Here is a 26160-nt window from a genome sequence, read left to right on the forward strand (position 1 = left end):
AAATAAGACAGACGCAAAAGGACAAGTATTGTATTATTTGACTTATTTGAAATATCAAGGATAGGCAAATTCATAGAAACAGAAAGTAGATTAAAGGTTACCAGGGGCTGGGGGGGGGGGGGGAACGGGGAGTTATTGCTTAATGGTTACAGAGTTTCTGTTTGGGATGATGAAAAAGTTTTGGAAATGGTGACAGTTGCCCAACATTGTGAATATAATTAATGCCATTGAATTGTACACTTAAAAACGGATATAATGGCCAATTTTGTTATGTATATTTTACCACAATTTTTTAAAAACTTGGTTAATAACACGGAAAAAAAAAATCACTGAAAACTACTAATCACTGCTAACTTTTATTTTGTATTCAAGGACACAATCAACCAGGAAAGGAGGGCTCTTTTGCTCTGTCAAATAAATATATTTAAAAGCTAACCAACATCAGAGCAGAATTAAGTGCCAAGCCTATAAAAAAGATGGGGAAAAATTGCTAATAATAGTTATTTACAGCTATACAAAGTTAACATATTGCAAGGGAAACATAATATAAATATATTCAAAGGCTTCATTTCCAATACTTGACATTTCAAATTTTGAAAACATTAAAATTATTGTCAAACAAAACTCAGACCACATTAGCAATGGTTTAAAAAAGGGAGCAATTTAATCATTATAATACAGAGTGCTTTAAGAAGTTTTTAAACGTGTAAAAGAAAGAACAGTTTAGTGCATTAAATTGTTAGTCTTTACATTGCTTCGTTTAAAAAAAGTTAACAGTAGTATGAAAAAGCCACCCACAAAGCCAGCTGTCTGAGTGAAGAAATCAGCTACATTGCAGCATTTTGGAATTGCTAATAAAGCTATAGTTAAAAAATAAAAAGTTTATAAAAATGAAAGCAGCATGCATATTCAAGGCTTCTTCATAACATTTTCATTACCGACAAACATGTAGGTAAAAACAAGAGCTTAATGTTTATTATTCATTAAATTAGATAGAACAAACTGGCCGAGCCCACTACTTCTGGTCATTCAGAAAAACGTTTTAAAACCCAAAGCTAATTAAACTGAACATTTCTTCTATGAAGAAAGCACATATGGAAAAATGGTCCTAGAGTCACAAAAGAAAGGGTCCTTCTCAACACGAATGAACAGCACCGATCTTTACAAAGTTTATAAGTTAGGATGAACTTTCAGTCTCCGGAAACGGCAAGAGTTAACAGTTAACACTTCCATGATTCATAAGTGAAAAGCTAACTTTTAACTCATTATGATCAGTTCAGAATTTTTTCTCTATTCACTGAAATTGTTAAAGTAGAATTTCACCAAAAGATAATTCTTAAAAATTCTGATCTGACACCTGTACAAACATTTCCATATGATTGTAAGAAAACACTAAGTATATATTTACTACATGATTCTTTTCACATTTTTGGTACAATATTTATTTCAGAGTTTCACCCTATCCAAATTCTTATGCCAGTTTCTTTTCCTTCTTCAGTACTGATTATCTTCAGTTTAATAAAAAGCAAATTTAGCTTCTAATGAAAAAAAGTAACAGAATTATTACAAGTGTAATAGTGGTATCCATGAACGTGTTCAGTAAAGATTCACTCTTTAAGGGCCAATGATACCGCAAAATCTTATTGTTCCAACATGTGTCAATAGGCTTTTTTTTCACTTACACTGAAATTGTATGAGCCCATGCACAACTTTTAATCTTAGTGCAGGGCCTGATAAATAAGACATAGAAACAAATCAGGTTTTTCTTTTTCCTGTTTCTGACAATTTTTACTCTGTAAAATGTTTGGTCACTCAAAGCTATAAGCTTAATCACATATCAAAGAATACAGGCAATAAGGCCCATCTTACCAGACATACAGTTTCAAGCTGGACAAAATATGAGGACAAGATCTAGTGGTCATTAAATCCCCTCAGAAAGTCTAAGAATCAGAATGTCTGCATCATATCAGAATAAAAATGTACTGTATTAAAATTCGAATTTTTACAAGTTGTTTTTTAATTAGTGTTCTATTTACATTGCAGAACTTCCACCAACTGCAGCAGTTTAACTTTGGCACAACATTAAGTTCCATTTCTTTTGGGTATTGGATCCTATTTTTTGAGAATGTGTATGCCCCAAAACATTTTCAGTGTCATCAAAGATTGGGCCCATTCACAGTAAATCAGACATCTGGAGTTGAAGAATTGATTCTCCTCCAACGTTTTAGGCAGCTATAAAAGAAAAACATAATAAAGAACTAAAATTTTAAAGAAAACCATATTTTAATGTTTACCACTTTTAGAAAGAAAAATGATATGAATTAGCCATGAAAATACATCTTCTGTATTTGCTTATTAATACCGAGATCACTTGCCACATACATCTTACATAATGCACTAGATTTTGTGTACGAGTCCTATGTATCTGTTCTGCGTATACCAGATTTGCTGATAGACATTTTTCACCTATATGTAATAATTTATAAAAAATTATTAGTAGGAAGTATATATTTCATTGTCAGTATTTGTAATAAACAGACTATGAAATCTAAAGACTCTTGTATTTTTTTCTATTTATATATAAGGCTGACTTGTGCAAAAGATATATATGTATCTCACTTTTTGCAATAACTATTTTAGAAACGTTTTGGTTACTTTCTTTTTTGTAAATGGAACCATATTTAAACGGAGAAGTAACTACTTAGAGGAAACGTACAGTGAATCCTTTTATAACATGAAAAATTATTTTGTTAATCCAATGATAATTTGCTAATTGTGTTTTATTATTTTAGACTTTTACATATTTTAAAAGTAAGGCATGCCTATATACATACCACAAAAATGCATGTATAACACATATGATACTATTTTTTGGTAACTGTGGCTTTATGTGAGTTTTCTGACCATAGTATCCATTAGAGTATTAATCTATAAGAATTACCCACACAAACTTAAAGAAAGATCAAACTAAACTGTACAAAAAAGTTCACATTATTTTTAGAAGACTGCAGTTCCCCACAAAATCACTGCAGAGATTACTACAATGACAACAACAATAATTCATTGCAGCAACAAATTTGTTGATTTAATCTTGGCTGAGTGCGCATTCTTGTGTTTAGCAATAAAAAAAATGCCTGTTAAAAATATTTTATGCATCTGGGTCAGAAGAAAGCCTGTCCTGAAGATTTCTGACATCAGGAAATGGAGGGCTGCGCTTCAGAATAAAGCTGTACACAACTGTTTAACTACTTACCACTTACAATTAGACGTTATACTCTATAACCTGGAATGAGATTTATTCTAAAATAGGTGCATTTTTAGTTTCATCTGCTTTTCAGCCTGAAAAAAGTTGTTAACGAAAAGAAAACCTGGAAAAGGACTGCTAAGCAATAAGAATAGTGCCTGGTACATATTAAGCTCTCTATAAATAATTGTTAAAACAAAATAAATAAAACCAGGGAGGAAGACATGGGGGAATACTGCACAGAATAAGAAAGCATAAAAGTAGAGGATGGGGTTGGGGATGCAAAAAGCTACGGAAATAAGTAAATATGCTCATATGATAAGGAGGATCTATGCCTCCTTTCCTCTCTTACTGTTTGAGAACACTGCAGTAACTTCTGAGAACAGGATGCTTCTGGACTACTGATAGACATATACAAACATTTCATGACACAATTACATTGTTTTCAAAAAAAGTATAGTTTTATCCTGGAACACTCCAAACAGCAGAAAAGAAAAGAACTATGCTATTGAATTCCAAAAGTATTAAGAACTGAAGTCCTAACTCCAAATCAGGTATCTGATTTGCAACTACAGTGAAATTTTAATTAATCCAATCTATAAAAGAATTAAGGCTTAAGGAACATGCCAAACCTGTCAAATTTAAAGCATATTTACTTGCACTTTTATGACTACAGAGATATATTTTCAACTAAATACAGTGTTTCTGCTGGTAGCAGGTTTGTTTTATATCAAAGAATGAAAAGACATTTCAGGCGGTTGAGTTAATTTACTATCAAATCTGTTATTTACCTTTTGATCTCTAACACAGAAATAATTTATATCACAGTTTCCAAAAACAGATGCCACCTAAGCAAACACAAATTTATATATAAGCTTAAAACAGAACTTTGGCTTTTAATAGAAAAAATATTGAATAATTTTAATACATAAAGCATTTTAAACTCTAGTTAAAAATCTAGTAGTTTTGGGGGCAATACAATGAATAAAAAAAGATACCCATTTTCACCTAGTTTCCTAAAACTGAGCAATCCTCACCCCTGTGGTAAGTCTCTCCTTCGGTATACTTTTGCCCTTCATTTTTAGTTTTTGCTTTTGAATTCTTTCCTTAAATAGGCAAAAAAATGAAGCTTTAGTGAAGCAGCAGTGAAGAAATACATTTTAGTTATCTTTAGTATTTGTGAATCCCCGCCACCCACCAGTCTCCCTTCTTAGAGAATGGGTAACTTTCCCTTAAAGTAAAAAAAAAATTTCAAATAAAAAATAAAGCAATATTAAACTCTACATAATAAACATAATGATCATATTAATCAGACTACACATGATAATCACATACCTCTTGGCTATGCTCATGGCACCTAACCCTCTTGTTAGGTAAAAGAAAAACTATTTTAGAAAAAAACTATCGAAAGTAAAGATGACAGTTAGAGGTGACTGTTATAAGTGTATGTGGTTGATGACTACACACTCAGATCAAAAACTTACATTTCAGTCATCTGATTTAGAAAGCTTCCGCTTCACATGTCGTGGGGGTTCCCAAGTGTCACTGTCATCTGTTTCTTCTTCATCCTCTTCCTGATCATCAATAACTTCATCTTCCTCCTCATTTTCCTCAAATAATTCTAAACCTAACTCTGATCTTCTCTGTCTTTCTGCAAACCACTCTCTGACCTGCTCATAACCCATATGTGATCTGTTAACAAGTTCATCAAGGTCTTGTTCATTGAGAAATTTGTGCTTCAGGTAATAATCCTTAAGTATTGCAGTTCCAGTTTTAAATTTGATGAGTGACGGCCCCCTGTCCCAGTTGTTCAGTCTCTTGCTTCCTCTGGGCCGCCCGCGAGGTCTTCCTCTGCCCCTTCCTTTGGGTCTCCCTCTCCCCCTTCTCCTAAGGGAAGACAGACCATTCATACTACTCGAGTTGGCACTTTGATAATAGTAGTACCATTTTAAGTTTCCATTTTTCCAAGCATAACGGGTGTCCCCAAACCAGCTAACTATGTCCGTTCTAGCAAGCCCACTTTCTTCAGCCAGCCTGTCATACTCTTCTGGTGACGGCCACTGTGTTCGGACAAATGCGCTTTTAAGCATGTGCAACTGCTCGGGTGTTTTTTTACATATCTTGCCTGTACTCCCTGACTTAGGTGCACCAGATTCATCTCCGGGAGAAGCTTCTCCAGCTTCTTCTTTGGAACTACCTGCGTTACTTTCATCTATTTCCATTTTCTCTTCCTTTAAAGCTTTTGATTTCTTCTTTTCTGTAAACCAGGCATCAATTTCCCTTCTGGTAAGTTTGGTTTGCGCTCTTAATCTATTTAATTCTTCATCTGTAAGTACAGAGCTGTTGAGAAAACTTGCCTGAAGGGCACGAAGTTGCTCTGCAGTCTTCTCTTTAAACTTTTGGGGAGTAAAGTCGGGAAAAGGATTCCAGGATTGTTTATGCTGTGAAGTAACAACAGCTGGGGATTCCGCGGTTTCATCACTGGAGTCTATAATAATGGTGGTGGAGGAATCATTGTTGAGATGTAAGCACTGATTACTCTTTGAATTTCTCTGGTTGTACCTTGTGTCACTAAACCATTTTTTAATCTCTCCTTTAGTCAGGCCTGTGATTTTCATAAGTCTGATAATTTCTGAATCGTGGGGAAACTGATTTTTAAGGTAGCTAACTTTTAGTTCTGCCAGTTGCTCTTTAGTCTTTTTTGCCCGAATGCCAAATGAATCAGGGTTTGCCAGCGCGGTTTCGTGTTTGACAAGCTGGGAAGTTGGAACTGCTGCTGTTGCTGGCTTTGTCTCTGCAACAGGCTGAGCAGCAGGGACCTGACTTTTCTGTACATTAGTTTGACTTGGAACCCCTGCCACTGTCAGGGCTATCGGTGCTGTTACTGGCAAAGTGTTTGTTCCAGCTACTTGTGTAAGCACCAGACCTGGCTGACCAACTATTTGGCATGTCTGTAAAATGGATGGTAAACCATTACTCCCCGTGGAAATGTGTGTAGGAATAACAGTTATGGTCTGAGGTACAGTGTGTACTGTTCCGTTGAATTGTTTTCTTCTTGCCTCCTCTACTTCCTCGGGAGTCCAGCTAACACCATGTTTTAAACGTTGGGCTGAAAACCATATTTTGATCTGTTCCTCTGTATATTTCGCTTGAGCAGAAAGAACTGTAATTTCTGACATTGTTGGATAAGGGAATTTGTTGTAGGTGTTAAGCAAAAGGGGATTGTTATCCAATGCAGCATTGTAGGTAGGAATGCTATTAACGGGGATTAACACTTTGGGAATCAAACTGGAATTCTGCTGAGCTGACACAGCGGTTATCACCTGTGCTAACCCAGGAAGAACCGCTGCTGGGGTCACTCCTGTGCTGGCAGTATTTGGATGTATTCTGTTTACAATGGAAGTACTTGTAGTTGATTCAGAAGCTGAAGAACTTGGATTTTCCACAGTTTCTTCACAGTCTGGTTTGATTTCATTCTCTTTCTCTTCAGGGACATCCTCAACTGAGTTATGATGAACTGTCATCCGTTTGTTCTCCACCTTATTTTTCATCATTTTCATGATAGGAGTTTTACTGATAGATATTCCCGAAGAAGAAACTTCTGTCGATTCCGCTTGCTCTGAATTCTCCTCTTTAACAAAACTACCATCAAAAGTCAGATCATTTATTGTTTGTTCAAAGATTGTCTGGTTATTTCGTTTCACCATAGTCAACTTAAAATTCTCTTCTCCTGGGTGGTATTTCAGATTATGCTCAGAAAGTGCATCATACCTTTTGGTAAGAAAATTGCATTCAACACAAACATAGGATGAATTTAGCACTACATTGGGATGTTCTGAATCCACATGAAAAGTAAACATATTTAGATCTGGAGTTGCAAAAGTACAATATTTACATTCATAGCCACCTTCAACTTTTTTATTTTGCTGATTGTCAGAATCCACAGATTCATGAACTTCTTCATCACTTGAGATACTCTCTGCTCGGGTATTTTCTACGGGTGTAAGTACAGGAGGACCTTCATCCACATCTGATATCAGCTCGAGGTCTGGATCTTGTTCACTGGTAAGGACCATGCAGGGTGTTGTTGATTTTCGCCTGCTTGCCATTCTGATGTTGCGGGGAAAATCTCAGTGGTGATTATTAAAAAGCATTGAGGCTTAAAACCGTTCAGTATTCTTCATTTGACAACAACGGCTTTTGGTTCTTCGGGTCCATTTTTCTGCTCCGCAGTCTCATTAGCAGCTTTTTCATGGTGCAATCAAGTGAAGAGCTTATTGTTGGCAGATAGAATACTGCTGAACTGCTGGAATTTTTGAATCACAACGCCAATCACCTACATTAAAATAAATTTAAAAAATATGTTAAAATGAGTGATTATGATCTTTTAAACAAATTACAGTTGTATTTCTCTTATATGAAGTTGTCGGACAGCTCAGTTATAAAGATCTAGGGCCGGCCCTCCTCTAGCAAAAAAGGAGGATTGGCAGATGTTAGCTCAGGGCCGATCTTCCTCACACACAAAAAAAGATCCAGAATAAGACAAGAACCAGGAAAAAAGTCCTCTTAGGATCAAAATAGATGTCTCCAAGCCAATTCACTAAAGGTCATGTACTGTACTCATGGGTCAGCCCTCAGGCTTGTTGATTTGGATTTTCAGCCAGCTATATATTGGAAGGGAAGTAGGAGAAAGAGTCTGCTTTGGCAAACACACTATTATCAATGTGACATGATAATCTGTTAACAAGGGAGGAACTTTAAAACTATAAAAAGCAGTCACATATACTCAGAAACTATGGCTATTAAGTGTATAAGAAATTCAATCCATCAGTTATGCCCTCTTCTTCCTACTGGTCTGTCTCACCATCCCAAAAGCATGCCCAAGTACGGCAAAAGCAGCAAAGATGCAATGTGAATGATCCAAGTTTCAGAAACATTATTCTTAATCATTCTCCACAGTGCTACCAGAACTGGTAAAATATATCTAATTATATCAATCTCCTGACTTAAAGTTTATCATGGGTCCCCAATGCTGAAAGAATAAAGTCCAAACACCTTAAGGGATATGTAGCTCCCTTCACAACCTGGCCCAGACCTCACCTTCCTGCCATCTCTCTCCCAACTCCTCTTTCCTTAGGCTTTTGGCTCAGTAGAAACACTGCTGTTCTAGGGACACTCAACGGATGCTGTACCTTATGCCGGGCACTTGTTTGTGCACTGGGTGTGATGATCTGTCTGCCCTATAGATCACCTTCTCCCTTTAACTTGGCCCAACCTCTTCCCCGATTTATTTTCTAGCCTAGCACCCCCATATACTGTAGCAGAGGAACGTTGCATTTCTGTCCCACAACCTATCCACACCCCCGGTCTCCTTATTATAGGTATGTGCCTCATTCTTTTTCTTCTCCTTTTTTTTTTTTAATAATTCTACCTGTTTATTAATAAGATTGGTGAATACATAGGAAAATATTTATACATATAGTTATAAACTGGAAATACACAGACTATTAACTGTTTAATAAAAAATATGTTAAATAAGACTTCATAGTTGATGGTAATCTTTTTTTTTTTTTTAAGTAATAGCTTTATTGAGATATAACAAAGCTCCTGAAACTCTGGATTGAATGAAGAATCTTTATATCTTCAGTCTAACACTCTCCCAGCTGAGCTATTCTGGCTGACTTCTCATTCATTTCTGTATCCCCTTTGCATACAAGAAGCCTGGAAGTAGGGACTCACTAAATGTTTATTAACCTGAACTAGAATGAACAGAAAAACAGTTCTACAAAACTCAACCTGCCCTGAGGATATCAACATAGAGAACAGTAGCTGAAATTTATAATAATGACCTTAAATCATCAAGAAAAAGTGAATTATGTTCATACAAATACATTTTAATAATGTTGTACCCAAAATACTGAAAATAAAATGTTGATGTGAAATCAGTTAAAGCTGGTGTGCTTCTGAAGTCTAAACCAATGAAAATGAATAAAATGAGTAAATGGTCTCACTTATTCTCTACCACAAATTAGAACTATTTTCATTTACCAGCATAATCCTTCTCCTAGCTGAACTGAAGAGGAAAAGTTTGCTTCAAAGATTATAAAGCAAAACCAGGTATCTGTGAGGAGACACATGGACTCAGTAAAGGGAGAAACATTTTTAGGAAACAGAGCTGTCCAAGGAGAGAATGCCCTGCCTTTGAAGGTGGTAAGATCCTCCTCCCTGGGATTATTCAAATACATACTACATATCCATTTGATGGATCCAAGCAACAGATGGAAAGCTGGACTACATGTCCCTTGTTTCCTGATTTCCCATATTATAAAATAAAGGGCATCAGCTTGTCAATAGTAGTAGTATCAACAGTCCAAATCCCTACTCTCAAGGGTGTCATTCTTTTTTTCTATAAAACTCCTTTGCTTTCTACAGGATTATAGAGAAATGACCCAAATTTAAAACTATTTCTTAACGAAATATTATAAACTAAGCTAATGCTGTCTCTCCTATTCAGTTCAATAGGAGATTCCACTATTTTGTTCAAGTGTCAGCATAACTGTTTGATCATTTTTTGTCATTAGAAACAGGGAATTCCTCAAATAGCTTTAAGTAAGTGGCAGAGTCACAAATGAGCAGCTCCCACATTGTTTAAAGTGAAGGAGAACTGCTGAAAGGCCAGGGAGTAAACTATTTTGTGACTCTTATTCTCCTAGAATCTCAGAGAGATTATATTTAATTGGGGTATACTAATAGCCAAAACTCAAACATAGAAGGGTTTTACTTTTCCATGAAGTGGTGGTTTTCAAACTTTTTGTTGTAAGCAACGGAGTGCTTTCTTCAAACAAAATTCTATGAGAAGCCCGGGTGCAAAACAGATAAAAGAGTAGCTATCTGGCTGGAGAAGTAGAGAGGCTAAACTACTTCCTGACCCCATCCTATGGATCCCACAATCCCTACTTCCACCTCTGATGGGTTCTGAGATGTGTTTGAAAGCTTTGCCTTAAAAACTTAAACACTTTCAAGTCAATATATCAGTTTCATCAGAAATCCTTCTCAGCTTGCCACTGCTGATCCATGAAATTTGAAAACTAATCTAAAGAGAATTTAATGTGTCATCTGAGGCTGTTTCAGTGTAGAAGGCAGGCCTGGGGCACCCGGCGGTAGAAGAGAGAAGCCAGTACTAATAAGAGATAGAGAACAGAAACTTGAGGAGCTAAGCTTCCTTTTTTATTCTGGCCCTCTACTTCTTGAGTTAAACTTCTTTTTTCTTATCTAGCATAAAAATAGGAATATGTTACCAAATTATTACTTTTATTTCTCTTCCCAATAGCTCACTAGCTCAGAATGGTCAGTTCATAAGAATTTAAGCAGATATAACCAAATTTTAAAAGCTTAAATATTTTTTGCTAAAATCATAAAATTTACAAACTATTCATACAGTATTTAGTTTAAAATAAAAATTTACAAACTATTACAATCTAATGATGTATATGCACAATTGTGCTTTTTCCTTTGAAAGCATTGGTCTTGGCAATATATATATAAGCTACTTAAAAGAGACACTTCAAAGTCTTCAGTAATGCAAAAGACCAAAAATCTGATTATCTTGGGTATTATAGATAGCCTCAACCTTGGGTTACTTCTATACAAAACTACATAGACCTGAGAAATACTCTTGCCTCTTTACTCCTAAAACTGTTTGCTCACATTTAGCTAACAAAACCAGAGTCAGTATATTATTTAACATATTCTAAATGGAGACTGAGAATTTCTAAAAAAGCCTCAAGATTTGGTGCGATGGCTCAATTTTATAATGCACATAGCCTAAAAGTAGACCACAGCGCAAACAAAGGCACCCTCAGGTCCTGATTATAAAGTCACAATTTGGGGGGAAGCAAAGACAGTACAATTGCCCCATTTTTATGGAGGAAGAAACCCAGGCCCAGAGGAATAAATTCACGGAGCCATTGTGGTATAGGGTAAAACCACAGGTTTTGGAGTCTCCTCTGTCACTTAGTAGTTAGGTGACTGGAAAAGTTACTCAGTATCAACCTCAATTTTCTCACCTATAAAACCAAGATTCTTCAATTCAACAAAAATCACTCAACAACTGTTTGTTGAATGTCAACCATACGCCAGGCACTGAGTTAGGCACTAGAAGATACAGCGGTGACCAAGACAGACTGTCTCCAGTCTGCCAGGTACTAGCAGTCGAGTAAGGACAACAGGCAGTAAACAATTACTTAGAATAATTATGATCAATGCAATGAGAGAGGAAGTATCACCTATATGAGCACATTGCAGGAGGCTTCTAGAAAAGAAGCAGAGAAGGCTGCCCTGGAAAAATAAAAAAAGTGGGATCTACCTTAGAGGTTGATCAAATAAAAATGCTTCACACACTCTGATAAATAGTAGGTGCCTAATTAATGTTATTTCCAGTCCCCGAAAAATTCTTTTGGAGGATGAAGAAATACCATTTATTTACTATTATTCTCTTTCTCTTTCTTTCTCTCAAGCAATTTAATCAGCTGACAGGGCACACAAATTGAATGAAAAAGCAGAAGGGGTAAAAATCCAGAATAAGAATTTCTATGGTTCCAATTCATCTCCTTTTGTCATTAAAGTGCAGTGGGGCTGGGACAGGAAAACTGCCATACAGAAATTGCTATTAGCTGACAGGCCTCTCATCCTCTTTTTGAAGGTCAACTAAAAACAGGGCTCAAAATCGATTTGGGGAAGCTTGTACTATTTACCTGTAAAAGGGGTTAGAGTTCAGTTGCACAACTGAGTTGCCAGGTGGCTTTGCAATTAAAACACAATTAAAGTGAAGTCTGCCAATAAAAGAAAAAATTATGCTCTAAATGCAGCCAGCACTGTAAATATAATTACTTTTGAAAACTATTTTCAGTTAACTTTTCAGTAGAGAAATATGTTAAAAAAATAACTGATCAAATCAGTTAATTGTTATACTGCCATTAAAAATGATAAGCAAAAGAGTAATTAAGAAATATGGAGGGCCGGCCCCACGGCTTAGTGGTTAAGTGTGCGCACTCCGCTGCTGGCGGCCTGGGTTCGGATCCCGGGCGCGCACTGACACACCGCTTCTCCGGCCATGCTGAGGCTGAGTCCCACATACAGCAACTAGAAGGCTGTGCAACTATGACATACAACTATCTACTGGGGCTTTGGGGTGGAAAAAGAATAAATAAAGTTAAAAAAAAAAAAAGAAAACCAATTGTTTAAAAAAAAGAAAGAAAAAAGAAATATGGAAAATATCCATTTACTGTTAAATTTTTAAATATCAGAGCAAAATTTGCATATTAATTATAAAATAACTGGGAGAATATGTATGCATGTGGACAAAGACTAGATGAGAATATAAAAAAATGAAATTTTCACATGACATTATGGGTATGGTATTTAAAAGTTTTCTTTAGTATTGTTATAACATTGCTTTATTATAAAATACAACAAACAATAGCTTCAAGGCCTTAAAATTGCAAACACACTAAAATATTTCTATGGTCATTTGTCTCAAGCTGGAAACGAAGTTTACTTTCTATTTTTAAGGCAAAAACATGTGCTACATAAAGGTTTCTTCACGGGGAGCAGGAATCCCTGAGTATGTACAGCATTGAGGTGTATTCTAGACATTTTGTGGAGCTGAGAAGTCAGACTGGGTCTCAGAGCCCTCAAGAGCACCCATAATCTCCAGGGTGTGGATCTATGCCAAGCCCATTTCCACGGTTTTCTCTGCATCCTGGCTTTTCTCCTGAGGGTGGGAGAAAATTCACGGGTTAATCAATTCACGGGTTCTTAACTCATCAAAATAATTACAACAAAGTTTCTCTACAGAAAAGTATTTAATGAAAGTAAAATTTATTTGAACACGGTATAAAAACTTAAGGTAGTTCTAGGGGCCAGCCTGGTGGCCTGGCAGTTGAGTGTGCGGCACTCCACTTCGGTGGCCCGGGGTTTGTGGGTTTGGATCCCGGGCGCACACCGACGCACCGCTTGGCAAGCCACGCTGTGGCGGCGTCCCATATAAAGTAGAGGAAGATGGGCATGGATGTTAGCCCAGGACCAGTCTTCCTCAGCAAAAAGAGGAGGATTGGCGACAGATGTTAGCTCAGGGCTGATCTTCCTCACACACACACACAAAAGATTTGAGGTAGTTCTAACAGCAGTTCTTATATGGTCAGAAAGAATGTCTGTTTAGCTCTCCACTATATCCCCAGGACCCAACACAGTGCCCAATGATATTTGCTGAAAAAAAATCTTTAAACTATATCTGTACTGTGTATTACAACATACATTTTACTTCATTAAACACTCATTTACAGAGGAGATATAAAAAACAACTGTGCTTGCTTTACAGTAGATTACTTTCAATGGTCAAATCCTTACTAATAAAATTACCTTAGTCATTAGAATATTAAAACATCCTCAAATATAAAACATTGTATTTATTAAAATATAGCAATGAATATGCAACAAATATTTACCAACATCTATAATTCTGCTGTAACAAATCAGTTTTATGTATGAATAGTGTATATCTAAATTTGTGGACTACATAAAAATGAAACAGGGAGATAAATTCATTCAAAGAATTAGTCCTGCAGTGAAATTCAGAAGAAAAGGGCATAGTTCTTGTAAAGACAGCAAACGCAAATTTGAACTTAGAATTATTATTTCTCTGTTCCAAGAGAAAACTATACTGTAATGGTGTTCTACATTTTTAAAAAGAATAAAAAATAAGTTCTCAATGTAATACACTATAAAAAGTTAGTGGATTGTTTCAAATTCTATGCTTAGTGCCAAAAAAAGTCTAAAAAATTTTATAGTTAAGCAGAACCATAACTACACTGAATTTCCGAGCCTCTATTTTTTTGACTGTCTTGTACTTCAAATTAAATAATTAACAGATAAGTTTATTGGCCTGGTTAGCCACAAAAGCATGTTATTTTGGTACGATTTTATGTGAATAAAAACAAACTTTGTTTTTTACACCAATTCTGGGTCAAATAAGAACATTTAGAAGATAACTGTAATTTAATTTTAATTTAGGGTAGCTAAAATATACAAACTGAGAATTCTTTGGAATATGTGTTCATACCTATAATGAGAATTCTTAGGACTCTGTATTCTGTTTAGTTTCACTTCTCTCTGAGTCAGAGTTCTGTTTAGCCAGCTGAAAACACTTATTTTTACGTGTTTGTATTCAAACTAAGAGCTACAAATCCACTAAAATGACAAAATGCCTGAAATAATAGCAGGAACAAAGAATAATGGGGTCAAAGTAAAACAAAGAATATCTACCACGTTAAAAAAAAAAAGGTGTCCAAGAGGATACTTTTTTTAATTAAAAAAAAAAACATTTTGACCTTTACACCCTTGAGGCATTTTCAAAGCTAAAATGTAAAAATATTTAGAAATATTCAATAGTAAAGTTCTTAAAAAAAAATTAAATGAGAAATTTGACAACCCAAATTTGTACCCACAACAAATGTTTTTAAAAATTACTGTAACCTTGGGCCGGCCCCGTGGCTTAGCGGTTGAGTGTGCGCGCTCTGCTACCGGCAGCCAGGGTTCAGATCCCGGGGGCGCACCGACACACCGCTTCTCCGGCCATGCTGAGGCCGCGTCCCACATACAGCAACTAGACGGATGTGCAGCTATGACATACAACTATCTACTGGGGCTTTGGGGGAATAAATAAATAAATAAATAAAATTAAAAAAAAAATTATATAACCTAGAATCACTACTTAAGAGATAAATCTCAAGAAAATTGCCAAAATGGTCTCAAGACAATCAAAATTCATGTATTAAGGTGAATATAGACAGGAGTGAACGTGATAAAAATGAAAGCATCTAAGAAACTGTGGCCAAAGATAATCTAATTTCAGAAGATCTCTTTGCTAATGCTAATTAAGGCTTAAAGGTTTAGAAACTATCTTCTCTACCTGTTTTTCTCTACCTGAGAAAGCCATTCTTAAGGCTGCCAAAGATTAAAAGAAGAATACAAGCTGAACAGATTTCTCCTGGCTCTGACCCCAGATATGAAGAGTAAAATGTCTTTTTGAAAGGTCTCTAGGACACTACCATGCTGGCTTTCTTTTTTTTTTTTTTTAATTATTTATTTATTTATTTATTTTCCCCCCAAAGCTCCAGTAGATAGTTGTATGTCATAGCTGCACATCCTTCTAGTTGCTGTGTGTGGGACGCGGCCCCAGCATGGCCGGACAAGCGGTGCGTCGGTGCGCGCCCGGGATCCCAACCCCGGGCCACCAGCAGCGGAACGCACGCACTTAACCGCCAAGCCACGGGGCCGGCCCCACGCTGGCTTTCTATCTTCTGCTGGCATGTATGTAACATACTGAGATGATATATAAACTAGCACTATAATGAAACCTCCTATCTTTGTTATTAAAGTTTATATGACACAAAGTAATTTTCTACTGAAAATAGTCTTCCCCTGCTTTTCTCAAGGAGGTGTGTTACGTCTTTCACAGACAGTCGAACACAAGAATGCTATTCTTGATTCCAAGTGAGATTATCATTGAGGCTGAAAAACCATTCATCTGTCCATTATCTTCCCCATTTATAAAATAAAGTAATTGTTACCTATTTCACTCAGGATATAATCATCCAATTTCTAAAAACACTTTGAAAGATAATAGTAATTAGTATTGGTAAGGTCAACTTGTAAGGATTCTATCAATTTTTAAAAAATGAAAGTGAACCACCACAATAATGGTCATGGAATCTTTCCTAGCACTTTCTGGAATCATCTAAAATAACGATTGGACTAAAGTATAAACATTCCAAACGGTATAGTATGTAATCTAATGCTTCTTATAAAAGCCAATTTATATCAGGTAAATAAAATATAAAAGTAATTATGGAGAAATATATTCAAATATTTAAATATTGGTATGCTTACTCTAAATCAAAGTATTTAATTATTAATATCCTTTTTTTATAATTATAATTAACTATTATTAGTAGGCTATATATGGAAAATATATTTTCAGGAATTGTTCTTATAAGTCTTTTTTTAAAAATTATTTTATCGGGGTCATATTGCCTTACAACATTGTGTAAATTTCAGGTGTACATCAGCACATTTCAGTTTCCGTATAGACTGCATCGTGTTCACACCAACAGCCCAGTTTTTATTCATCACCATACACATGTGCCCCTTTACCCCTTTCACTTTCCCCACTGCCCCCTTCTCCTCTGTAACCACTAATCGATTCTCCTTATCTATGTGTTTATCTTCCAAATATGAGTGAAATCATACAGTATTTGTCTTTCTCTAACTTATTGTTCTTGTAAGTCTTGAAGCATTTTTCTGGATATAGGTAAAAAAATAGTAAAATTTCTAGATCAATTTCTCCACACTAAAGGTCTCTGCCCTCATGACCTCCATTTGTCTTGTTTACCAGTTACCACAGCCCCTGGTACAGTGCCTGACACACAGCGTATTTCAGCAAATATTAATTGAAAAATCAATTATAAATATACCGCATAGATTTATTATGAAGTATGATGATGTTTCCTCTAAAATTAAAGCAGCTAATACACCTATATTTTTAAAGTTTGAAAGTACATTTCTTAAAAAAGTGTTAAGAATATATCTGCTGCTTTTTTAAGAAAAGTTTTTAAAACTTTAGCCAAATATAGTATCACGGGATCTAAATTGGCACATTCATTATCTGAGATTTCCCATACCAAAACAATGAAATACATACTTGCCACAGCTTCCTCAGCATTCTGTTCTTTGACACGGAAGGGTGTCCCTTCAACCTAGGAGGTGTTTAGCTCAGGCCATCATTACCAACAGGTCCAAAGTATCTATCTGCCATCTCCTACAAAAAAAGTAATATCACTTCATTATTCTAGATATGATTCAGTCTTAGAAAACCTTAAAGTTTATGCTTTGGCTTCTTTAAAAATAAATGTAATTTTGAAAAAAATTTTTAATTTCCTCATAGAGATTTTAAAAGAATCTGTAAATGACAAATTCAATATTGGTAAGAAACACAAAATTGAAAAACACACCTGAAAAACTTCCATTTATATTATATAAAACAACCAAGTCACTACTATACTATTTTCAATAAAAATTTCCAAAATGTAAATATATGCAGGCTATAATATGAAAGCTGAAATTAAGAAATTTGGAATTGTAAAAAAATTAGGACACAAAAGTTATGAAAGACAACTTAGTTAACTAAGAGTTGGAGGAGGTATATGTTTATATGTTTACACATAAACCTACTGATATTTGTATCCTAATTTACTATGTATTAATTGGAGTGGAGTGGATTATTAATGCTGGCGACAAGCCAATATTACTTAAATAAACTAGTGCTACTCTACCCCCAAACATGTAGGATCCAACAGAACGACTGGTGTTTGTTTCGTTTTTGCAAGAGAGCTAGTACCAAATGGCTTTCAGTCAGTACATCGCGAAGCATTAGATTGTACAATCAAACGAACTGAAAATCATTCTCTGAAAATTCAGATTTGTGTCCCAAACTGTGGTATATTACTCAGAGTAGTTAAACCAATCAGGAAAATTTAATAAAAACTATATTTGCTTCTCTTACTAAATAACAGTAAATCATGCTTTCAAAGGGTTGAAACATTTTTGTTGTTCTTTAAGCCCCAAAACTCTGTAAACTATAGTGAATGAATATTAAGGAAGATGGTTTCCCTCAAATACTTTATCCTTCGATTCCTGCTATTATTACATACAAGTTTATGAAGAGCCTTCTTAAGTCAAGAAATAATGTAAACACACCAATTCTTTAGTAAAACACTTCTAGGTTAAGTTAAAGCTTAGGCTAATAGTTACACTCTTTTCAAGAAAAGCAAAAGAGCATTTTCCCTGTAGGCCCAGGGAGCATCCTGTTAGGTCTGCAGCCTGGGATTCTACAATTTCATTTCCTGGTGTCTCCTCATTCAGCTGCTCCTTAGCCATCCATCTACAGGATGTAGGCTAGAAGAGAAGACAGGAAACAGCTGCCAAAGAGGGAGGTTATTTTCCAAAATGAATTATTAATATTATAGGAAATTGGTAACCTATTTGAATCCATTCTTAAATCACACAGTAATTGCAAGATGTTTTACCGAACAAGCGTCTCTTGAGAAAAGCTGCTGAGACATGTAAAGGCACACGGCAACCAGAGGAGCAAGGAAGAGCTCCTCAGTACTTCTGGATGAAAAGCACACGTGCCTGACGGTATTTCAATTCCGGATACTGGGATTACTTTAGAACACTTCTCTCTAATTCAAAGTATCTTTTTAAAATTTAGGATTAGATTGAACTTCAAAAATTAAAGAAGTCCTCTCAACCACATATATTATATAATAAAACAGACGAGTGCTATTGGCAGTAGAAAATGGTTTGTAAATCAAGATGAAGAGCTTGGGCTTTGGGAGCAGACTGCAATGGGTTCAAATCCCAGCTCTGTCACTTACTAACTGTGTGGCCTCAGACAAGCGACTTAGCCTGTCTGTGCCATAGCCCCCTCATCTGTAGAATGGGGCTATGATAGTACCTACTTAATAGGGTTGCTATGAAGATCGAAAGAAATAACACATGTAAAGTGTTTGGAATATTTCCTGGCACTTAGTAAGTGCACAATTAGATTTTTCTGACTTTTATTTAGGTATTAACTTTAGGTTACACAACAAAGGAAGTCTTTGTTTAAATTTGCTAAATGTTTAAACATTATAAAATATTTTAAAAGTCCAGACAACAATCAGCTTTACTTTCCCTTTCATACCTTTGAGCATTTTAAGCAATGCTAGAACAAATTGGCTTTAACAGGTAGACATTAATAAATCATAACTTACACAGCCCCCACCCCAACATACACATACTTTCTCTGACCTTAGTTTCAAGATGAATCATTAATGTATGGCACATTTTAAGAAGTGCTTCTTAGAACTAACAAACCTCTGATATAAATAATCTTATCACAGTAATGAAGAGAAATTGTTCTCTTCTCATCATTCCCCCACTCCCAAGTACAGTCCATGCCCGGCAAAGTTTTAATAAACTTCTTTTCGATAATATTGTAACATGAAAGGGAATAGATTTAGTACAGAAGAAAAACATAATTATGAGTGAAGTGCTTAGAAATATCAGACTGTTCCTATCTCCTTTCACTCCTCACAACAACCAAAAAAGAGAAAGAAAGATCTCTAGGAAAGGGAAAAGGGGAGTCAGAAATCCTATGGGAAATATGAAATCACTAAAATTTAATGAGAAAGTTGTTATTTTATTTAACATGATAAATATGTATATCATATGTCTACCACTTTAACGTTTCAATTTTTTAGATAAGCTTTGATAATGATTTTTAAAAAACCTAAATCTAAAAACTGAAAACAAAAATCTTGCATAAAAAATGATTTTGACTCCCTTGAATAAATGTCATTCTTAAACTGCTCATGTATACCTCTTTTCCAAAGTATATCATCATATTTGTTTAGACCAAAGGTATATAAGACCATCTTTATACCTCTTAAAATACATTATGGAAGATGGATTATAGAAACTGCAAAGATTAAGTATGCTTTAAGACCAAAATCTGACAACTACACAAAAATTTACATAAATATTTACTTAAAAAATTAACTGTATAAAATACAGATCTCCAAAATGTAAAATCAAATGTATATGCTGATTAGTAATCTAAATCAGCAGCTTCAGTCATGTAAATCTGGTTACTCACTACTACAAATATATCAGAGCAACAAGGACACAATAAAATATATCAGTAATATTATGGCAACATGGGCTGTTATTCAATGGCTAGTATCATAGTTTTTTCCCTTCAAAGAAATGTAATTTAAATTACTTTTGAAATTACACAGAATGATTTAAAAGGATTTTAAGTTAGAAAAAAATTAGATGTAAAAGTGAATGTGCTATACTGGCTATTACCATAAATGGTGCAATAGATATTCCCAAACACTTCCCTGAATTTATTGAATATGATATTAGATTAAAAACTAGTTTAGGCACTGAACTTTTAACACTGTTAATATTCAAATAAGTAGAGCCTTTTGAGCCCAAATCCACAATGCTGTAATGTACATAAAAAGGTTATTTCCTCAGCTACATCTGTAATCATTTTAGTAATTTTACTAGTACTTCCATTTAAGTATAAAGGCATAACTTAAAGCAAACTAAGTCCCAAATATCACATTTTTGTGCCCAATGAACATTACAAGAAAGAAAATGTATAATACATCATAACATCACCTTGCAGTTTTAATGTGAAATATAATACAAAAGGGAGAAAATCTTCAAAATGAACTACCTCACCTATGCTATTAAGTTTATTAACAAAATAATTGTAAAACTTTATTCACATTTATTGAAAAGAAGAACTTATAATACAAGTGTCATTCAAGGTGAAATAATTGCTACATCATTCATCAATTGTCCTCCAAATCCAGTGAAATAATAAGCTCGCTATAAGGGAAAGACATCTATCTACTAATGAGTGTTCCCCAGCACAGGCACAGTTATGTTTGCAGCCGTAGCATATTTTCAGACCATCTGGCATCAATGTCACTCTGGTTCACCCAATCTAATCTGTTCAGAACTGAATATAAAACTAGAGCTACACGCACTTTGGAAAAACCAAAGAACAGCACACATGTATAATAATGTTCCAAATGTGCAGCTCTCAACTAGTTTATACTTGAAATGTGTTTTTAAAAACATTTCCATTGAAGACGTTAAAGCTCTTTTAAAAAAACCAGAACGGTTCAAGAAATCTGTATGAATCATAGCTGTCATCAATTACCCAAGTCTTACTTTAATTCTTTTTTTCTCATTTTAATCCTGATCACTAAGGAAAGCATTTGAAAGGTTCTTCTACAAAAAGACATTGATAAATGAAATGCTATCACTTCTATACTGCAAGGACCCATGATTTTACATTTTATTTTGCATAAAATTAGTCTGCTTAGCCGTAAAAGGCTTAGAGAATAAGGAGAGAAAAACTAAGAGGAGAAAATATTCATGAAAGTCTTTTTTTCTTTTACATCCTGTGAGCGCATTATTGTCTTTGGCAGCATTCACATTTCTTTTGCTTAAAATCAAGAGTCAGAATGGCTATTAAGAAATAAAAAATCCATGGCTAGACTAGGGCCAATATTCCTGTTAGAACCAATTCCTGTTCATCCTCACTGTTGGCATAAAAACAAACGACTCTTTCAGGATAATTTTTCAGAAGCAAGGATAATTCATGTAGCACCATATAACACAAGCTAAAGCTTTCAGACAAAGACTGAGAAACAATGACCAATACCAACAAATCTGAAGGTGCACTTCTGTAGGTACGGACAAACATACACTTCAACCCAACAAACAGTCACTATTCTTGGGAGAAAGCTGGCTTCTTCCTCCCTGAGAACCACTCTATTTCCCAATTCTGTGATTTTCCCTTTTCTTCTATCCTCTTAACCTCCAAGAGAATTGCTTCTTCTTTTCAAATTACATGGAATCCCAACCTAATCACATTACAAATCCTCTATCAGTTAGCCTTTCCTTACAGCACCCAACGACACACACACACACACACACACCACCACCACCACCACCACCCCCACCACCCCCACCACCCCCCCCCCACCCCCACCACCCCCCACCCCCCCCACCCCCACCACCACCACCACCACCCCGCAAAGATTAGCCTCTTCTCACGTGTTTCTTTAGAGCTGGAGTGAAATGACAGAAAAGCGCTGTGGAATTCCCGCTCTGCCCAACCTCTGCCCCATATTCCTCCTCTATCCATCCCCTTTCCTGCTTCCTAATTCTCCTACCCCGAGTCTCTCAGTGAAGCCTGAGCACAGCTTGATCCTTCTCTAACCTAAGCTAAGGATATCAAATAGAAGCTTTTCCTTCTCCGGGGTTTTGCTCTTTCCTTACTGTTACCAAAGAGGGGAGACGTGCTGAAACAAAGAATTTCAAGCCCCTTTACCCAGAACTTCGGTGTAAATTACAGGCAAAGGGCATCCGCCAGGGCTCCTCTTTCCTGCCATGAGAGCCCTGTCCTCTCACATCTCCTTCCCAGCCCCCCATTCCCCGCAAGGATTAGGAGACTGTTCCCTTTAGGCCCTCAGGCTTGAAGGAGTCCCTGGTCAGCCTCCCTGCGTCCTGAAAGGGCCGGATAACATTTCCATTCTCTTTAACTTCTCCCTAAGTCCCAGGGCTTCCTCAAAACGTAATATGGTTCTTAAGGACTCAACTCGGAGTCTTGCCCCAAAGTGGGGGCATGGCCCGGTCCTGAAGTGTGTGCCCAGGCTTCCACGAAGTGGGGTACAGCCTCTCCCCGAAGGGTTTCCCGGGGCTCCAACCACAACGCCAGCGCGCCCAGCTCCAGCAAGAGAATCTCTCCTTACTTTCAGGGAGGCAGTCCCCAGGCGGCCACACGCCCCCGCAGGGCAGGGCTCGCTACCTCCCCTTGGACCCTCAGCACTGCTGGAGTCCTCCATCCCTAAGGCGTCCTCCCCCAGGAGACCAGTCTGCACTCCCCCAACAGTCCCAAGTCGCTCAGTCCTCTCAGAGACAGGAGAGCTGAAATCTCCTTTACACAGCCCACCCCCAGCTCCTTCCACGGCCGCAGAGACCCCGAAAGCGCGAAGGAGGCGCAGGGTCGTCCACCGGCGGCGATCCCTGGCCCAGGCAGGCCCGGTCCCTCCCGCTCGGACGGCCCGCGCCGGTCCGCCCCGCCACCCGCCGCGGCGAGCGCGCCCAGCCCCCGGAGTCTCTGCCCCGGCGCTGCCCTCGCCGTCCGGCCCGCGCCGCCCTCCTTCCCGGCCCGCCGCGCCGGCCGTGGGCTCTGCGCTGCCCGCTCCCACCCGCAGCCCCGGGGCGCCCCGGCCAGCTCGTCGCGGGGCCGACTCGCGCCGCTACCTGCAGGGGCCGCCGCGCCTCTCAGCGCCCCACCGCCGCCATCTTGCATTTCAAACCGGCTGCACTTTTCAGGGAGTCAACTCTGACCTGTGAACCCTACACCCGGAACCGCTCAGCGGGCCGGGACCCGGCCTCGGCCGCTCGGCGGGCCCCGGGGAGCTTGAAGGGTCGGGGGTGGGGGTGCGAGGCGAGGCGCGCGCCCCAGCGGCCGACCGGGGGTGGGGGGGGGAGGGAAGAGCCGGCCGAGGCGGGGCCCTCCCGCGCGCGCGCCCTCCGCGCGCCCCCACCCCTCTCCGCGCCGGGCTCTGCGCTCCGGGACCCTACTGCTCCCCTAGGGTTCGACCCGGGCCTCTACCCGTTGGATTGGCGCAAGGAGAGAGGGAGGCAGCCGCCCCGCCCCTCTGTCAACAGAAGCCCCGCCCCAGTATGCGGAAGCCCCGCCCTCTGTCAATAGAAGCCCCGCCTTCTCCAGGTCTCGGAGCGGCGCCGCCCCTTGCCGGCGATAGCTCCGCCCGCTAGCAATAGAAGCCTGGTCGTCACTCAGGTCAATCCAGAGGGCAGCCCCGCCTTCTCCCAGCTGTGGCCCCGCCCTCTGGGCGCTCCGCCGTCCCAATGTTGTAGCCGGATGGTGAGAAACGCCTCTCGTCATCCTAAGCCCCATCTCCTGGCGGCAGTACTACCTAAGCCCCGCCTCCTTTCCGCGGAGGCCCCGCCCACTGTCAATGGAAGCCCCGCCTTCCCGAGACCGGTCTCGATTCTAGCTCGAAGCCCCACCTTCTGTCAATCGCCGGCCCGCCTCTTCTTGCCTTCGGTCCCGATTCCACAAGCCGCAGCTCCACCGGCTGGCACTAGAAGTTCAACCTCGCTTCGAACCACCGTGCTAGACAGAGCCGCCCTCTGCTCCCTCTGCTCTCTGAAAATCCTCCTTTGCCTGGTCACGAGTCACTTTTCTGGAGGGCTTTCTTTTCCAGCCGTGGTCCTCAAATCCGGACAGCTTCACTGTGAACCAGCTTCGCAGAGACGGCCAGCTATGGACCCAGGCTTCGGGGAAGACAGGAAGGCGTCACCGCCACTCCCCACCTCCCCTTACCTCCACCCCCTACATCATTTTTTAAATGAAGAAAAGTACACACCCAAGCCGAGAGGAACGAGTCACCATCCGAACTGCTCTGCACAGCAGGGCAGTGCAGTCAGGGGCCTGGGCGTGCGTGCCCCACTCACTCACCCTCTGCGCTTTGACAGCCGTGCCCCACCGAGCCACATCAACCCTAAAATACGCAGTTGCTTGTGGCGAGAACCTGATTGTTGAAATCAAAGTACACCAGCTTCTTTTTATTTGTATGTTTCGTCTTAGGATCCCAGAACTTGTGGAAGCAGAATCAAGCAACGCTTAATGATCTTATAAACAGAGGTGCTCAATCCTGCCATACTCAACAGTCTGTACTTACAACAAAAATGTAGTACTACTTTACTCTCCTGGAATCAAATTCATAGATAACTATCTACAAAACAATTGCAAGAAACCAATGTAAATGTGTCAATAATATAAACGTGAAAAAAGGGAAAGTAGTTTATTCTAAAAGACTATACTAATATCAGTAAAAATAATGTTTTTCACTGTATAAATACTCTAGTACCAATATGAGAACAATACAAGACAAAAACTGCCCCCACAAAATTTCAATATGCCCCCTAGGGGGCAGTACTGTGCCCACTGAGAACCTCGGTTTAGGACTTGAAAGGAAATGCTTCAGATACAGAAATTCATTCTTTCGTTCATGCATTTAGCAACTAGGTTTTTGAGCACCAGCGTATATCAGGCACTGTAGGAGATGCAAAGCTGAGTCAGGCAATATTTCTGTCTTCAAGGAGATTATAGTCTAGTAACCGAGCAAAAAACATGAGCATAAAAACGTCAAGCAAGACAAGAGGTGAGAAGAGATCAAGGAGATATACATAGAGACCCTTTTAAAGGCATGGATTAATGAATATAAATCTCACCTTCCCTCTGCCTCTCTTCCTCTGTCTCCCTCTCCCTTCCTCTCTCCCTCCCTCCCTTCCTTTTTCCCTTCCTTCCTCTTCTCCCACCCCTCCTCCCCCTCCTCCTCCTCTTCTTCTTTAGCACCAGTTTATAGAGTCACCTCCTTCTCTCTTGAAGCTGTCTGCCTGGTTCACTGCCCAATGCCAGTAGCCCAGAGTCTTCCCAATTTAGGGCCATGCCCGCAGGGCAGTTCTGTCCAGGAAAACAATTTCAATAGCACAGTGCTGAGAACCAGTGTCCTTGGCTGAATTGCTGCCAATTATTTGGTATCCTTGTACAAAGCAAGACTGTTATCACACTCAAAAAAGCTGGTTGCAGACCTAAGCAATATGAATATATGTTTAGCATAGCAGATTGCGCCAGCCCACATAAATCTGTTTAGAGATCATGCTCACAGAGTAACTTGTTTTTATTAAAATAAACTCATTTGTAAAAATTGTAAATATGACTGATTTCAACAGCTGTGTGGCTCCAGAAGTAAGTTTTTACCCATGGATTGGCTCAATTAGAAGAATCTAGATTTTTTTATGCATATGTTTTGCCGCTTGTCATACACAGTCTGGTATGGCAAAATTTCAGTACTGTTAGAGATGAGAAGTTGTCCAGCAGGTTTTAAAAAGCACAGCACTCTTGCTATTTAGAGCTTCTTCCACCTTTGGAACAGTGAAAAAAAATATATTTGTAGGGAATGAAGAGCTTTGAATCAAAAGTTCTAAGCGCTGGTGTCATCTGAAGAGGAATAGGCTTCCAACAGAACTTTCTGTAGTAGTTTCCTTCTGTTATTATTTTTCCTTTTTCTACTCTTTGTGACAAAGTTTTCTAAAAAACATGATACCGTGAAACAGATCAGCTGAAAAGACATCAAACTAAGACACTTTAAACTTTTAACTATAGTGAGGTGAATCTGAGAATTTTGCCCTAG

At 38.3% G+C, this 26160-nt stretch overlaps 1 protein-coding gene across 4 annotated transcripts; it reads right to left on the reverse strand.

Moving 5' to 3' along the window:
- Nucleotides 1–642: 642 nt before the first annotated feature.
- ZHX1 (zinc fingers and homeoboxes 1) lies at nt 643–23416 on the reverse strand. 4 transcript variants are annotated; one of them, XR_009223291.1, is made up of 5 exons: nt 23198–23416; nt 17004–17120; nt 4729–7580; nt 4282–4350; nt 643–2232 (listed from the first exon to the last, which is right to left on the reverse strand). XR_009223291.1 is itself a non-coding variant. In XM_058564891.1 (4 exons), the coding sequence occupies exon 3, from the start codon at nt 7351–7353 to the stop codon at nt 4732–4734; it is 2622 nt and encodes an 873-aa protein (XP_058420874.1). In that variant the 5' UTR covers nt 7354–7580; nt 17004–17120; nt 23285–23416; the 3' UTR covers nt 643–2232; nt 4729–4731. The 4 variants fall into 4 exon arrangements, 2 of the variants coding, with proteins under 2 accessions (XP_058420874.1, XP_058420872.1); XR_009223290.1 differs by having other exon boundaries at nt 4253–4350; XM_058564891.1 differs by lacking the exon at nt 4282–4350 and having other exon boundaries at nt 23285–23416.
- Between the last annotated feature and the right edge of the window lie 2744 nt (nt 23417–26160).

This window comes from Diceros bicornis, chromosome 21, assembly GCF_020826845.1.
Source record: "Diceros bicornis minor isolate mBicDic1 chromosome 21, mDicBic1.mat.cur, whole genome shotgun sequence".
NCBI classification, from domain to species: Eukaryota; Metazoa; Chordata; class Mammalia; order Perissodactyla; family Rhinocerotidae; genus Diceros; species Diceros bicornis.